Source organism: Arvicanthis niloticus, chromosome 30, assembly GCF_011762505.2.
Source record: "Arvicanthis niloticus isolate mArvNil1 chromosome 30, mArvNil1.pat.X, whole genome shotgun sequence".
Lineage (NCBI taxonomy): Eukaryota > Metazoa > Chordata > Mammalia > Rodentia > Muridae > Arvicanthis > Arvicanthis niloticus.
In genome coordinates this window covers 3089574-3092796 of record NC_133438.1, presented here as the reverse complement: position 1 = coordinate 3092796, position 3223 = coordinate 3089574, and the positions used below count along the sequence as shown (strand labels likewise).

Below are 3223 nucleotides of genomic sequence, written 5' to 3'. Positions count from 1 at the left end.
TTTTCCCCCTACTTTTCATTATCCTAATCCTTTTCCTGCAACTCCTACTCCTTTACCTCCTCCCCATCATCTTCCTCATCTTCTTCATTCTCCTCCTCTGTCTTCTTCTCCTCTTCCTCCTACTCTTTCTCTTTCTTCTCCTTCTTTCAGGCTCCTTTGCACATCTAGTGGCCAAAGGGAAGACCCTTAAGAGTACTATAGGTCTTGTACAATATTATCAGCTCATGTAGACTGCTGAATAAATCAACTGACAAACTCCCATACTCATTTTAGTTAATCTTAAAAAGAAAAAGGAACAACTAATATGATTCTTTGTATTGAACTTTTGAGAAAAAAATGTGGTAAAAACCAGACACCAAGCAAAATATATTATTTAAATATGTAAAATAAGATTAAGGAATGGGTGTGCAGGCGCTGGTGGCACACACCTTTAATCGCAGCACTTGGGAGGCAGAGGCAGGCGAATTTCTGAGTTTGAGGGCAGCCTGGTCTACAGAGTGAGTTCCAGGTCAGCCAAGGCTATACAGAGAAACCCTGTCTCAAAAAACCAATAAATCAATAAATGAATAAATAAATAAATAAATAAATAAATAAATAAATAAAGTGTGTGTGTGTGTGTGTGTGTGTGTGTGTGTGTAGATGTGTGTAGATGCTCCTGAAGGCCAAAAGAGAATGTCAGATCCCCTGGAGCTGGAATTGCAAGCACTTGTGAGCTGCCCAGTGTAGGTGCTATCCTTTAAAAAAAAAGATTAAGGAATGATATTTCTTATCCAGACCAAACTGAGTCTGGGCAGAACAGAGTAGTAGTTGATGAGAACAAAGGGTGCAAAAGTTGGAAAACAGAGAGATATGAGGATAGTGACCATCAACAGGCACCAACTGTGATTATGTGAAAGACTAATGCAACCTTGTAAGATGGAGGAGATACTGTAAAAAGCCAGAAAGGAAGACACTAGGGACAGGATGTTCTGGGTGGCTCTGGATTCTGGAGAATTTCTGTTGGAAACCTGAGAGCTGTGGATATGTTGAACCCTCTTTTTGTGTCTGTACAGAATGACAATCATGGAGCCACTGGACCAGGCCATGAGCACAGAAGAAAAGATTTCAGGGCACATCACTAATGCTACATAAAGTGTGTCATTCATTTCACCACAGTTGACAATGGAGCAGTATTCAAAATTTAGCTTTCTTGTCATGTTTTTGCTATTCCTTTTGAGAAATATTTCCCCAAAGAAAATGAAATGTATAAACATGGACAAGATCCAGAGAAGGGAAATGGAGCAGCCAATGTACTTTGCAACTTTGGCTTTTTGATCATTACAGCAGGATTCTCTGTGACTGATGGTGATGGCCTGGAAGACACTCAAGAAACAGGTGGTGCCAATGGACACACTCCGGCCTACTCTTTGAATATACAAAGTAAATCTGCATCCAAAGTCATTTAAAAACTGCTTCAGTCCAAAGGCTGCCATTGTGTGGGGCACTCCTGTAGAAAGAACTATCAAGGCATTGGCTCCCCAGAGGTGCATGAGCATCAAATCTGTGTGTTTTAACCTGTATTTTGTATAGTAGACTAGATATTGTACAAGAAGAGAGAAATTTCCCAGAATTCCAGTTGTAGTTTGTAATAAGAAAATGATTTTGATTGCCAGATTCCATAAGTTTATTTTATGGTTGGACATGATTCTCTTTAGCTTTGGGCCACACCCATTTTCTGATCAAGATGATTGCAAAGTTTTAATGATCTGAAGAAGTACTAAGAGACTAAATCAGAAGGGTTGTTTGAGCTCAGGAATAAAATGTCAGCATAGACTAGTCTCTGTTGTCTAATAAAAACTTCTGAAAGTTTCATAAAATAACAATTATTACTTACAATGTGTCCTATCGTAAGATTGCTGAAGACTTGAGGACACATATTGATTGGAAACATGACTTCATGGTCATAAAATAGGAAGCATCATTGGCAAGATTACTAGGTTTATAAAAAGCAATGAAATAGAATGCCAGTACTGAAAAGCATAAACCAAGAATACAAAAACATACTTTTATTTTCTAGTAATATATAAAAGAAACCAATTTTAATGACAACTAAAAACCTCAAAAATATCAATTCTTAAGGGACATCTCACCAAATATTAAACAGCATGTAAATAAAATTAATAATATTATTTATACCTACTCTATGGTCATAGAGAAGAAAATTTGATTAATCACATAAAATATACACAAATGATGGTTTGAGTGACAACAAATAACTAATTAAGTTAAGACATAGTTCTTAAGCAGTCATAAAACATGGACACACAAGCATGTGTCAACACTCAGGATTGTGTTATTAGAGAGATGAGGATATCCAGTGTGATGAAATCTCACAGAATTCTCAACTAAACAAAAATAGAGTAGAAAATGTCAAATGAAATATGATGGAGAAGGACAAAATCTGCTGGATGATACCTTCTGAGGAAACACTGTGTGTCTTTATTAGAACTGTATGTGGATTATCATGCACCACTCAAGAGACTACAGTGGAAATGCTGGTAAAGAAGGCCCATCAGTGCAGTAATCTGGGAGGAAATCCTCAGGATGCCACACCTTGTTCCTGTGGGTCCAGTAGTGAGAAAATTCTGTTTTAAGTTAGGAGATAATCCATTGCAGAATCTGATGGTAACATCTGAATCAAAAACTCCAGTGGGAAAATGTTGCTTTACACTCTCCTCTGCTATGCAGGAACAGTGAGCTTGACACTCAAGAATAGAGACAGAATTGGCACTGAAGCTTGGAACTTAAAGAAGATAAAACACAGAAATGAAATGAGCTGTTCTCTTAGGTACTACCAGATACTTACTGTCTCCCCTTGACCCTGTGCTGGCATTGAAGAACACCCAATTCCATGGGTTCTGACATACAGGAAAAACATATTGCACACATATGCCATTTTAAAAATAACTTTTCTTTCTAACATGAAGATTAATTTCATAGGCTAATGTCAAATGATAATGCTATTGAGCTCTTAAAAAACTGCAGTGTTCTCAGTGTGGTTTGAACTGACAGAAAGCTGTCCCATGAGCTGTAGGAGGAATATCAAACCTCATTGATAAAGTGGTAGACACTTATTCATGAGCAGTGGCAAAAAGCAAGTGTGGCAAGCCCAGCTGTAGAGGCAACTTCTGCATGAGGGCCAAACTGAAGCCTGCCTGAGAGTCTAGAGATTGGCAATGTAGAC

General features: G+C 37.9%; 1 protein-coding gene across 1 annotated transcript; it reads right to left on the bottom strand.

Moving 5' to 3' along the window:
- Window positions 1-749: 749 nt before the first annotated feature.
- LOC143440644 (vomeronasal type-1 receptor 4-like) lies at window positions 750-1682 on the bottom strand. The gene has a single exon (XM_076927431.1). It carries the CDS (start codon window positions 1680-1682, stop codon window positions 750-752), a length of 933 nt encoding a protein of 310 aa, XP_076783546.1.
- Window positions 1683-3223: the final 1541 nt, after the last annotated feature.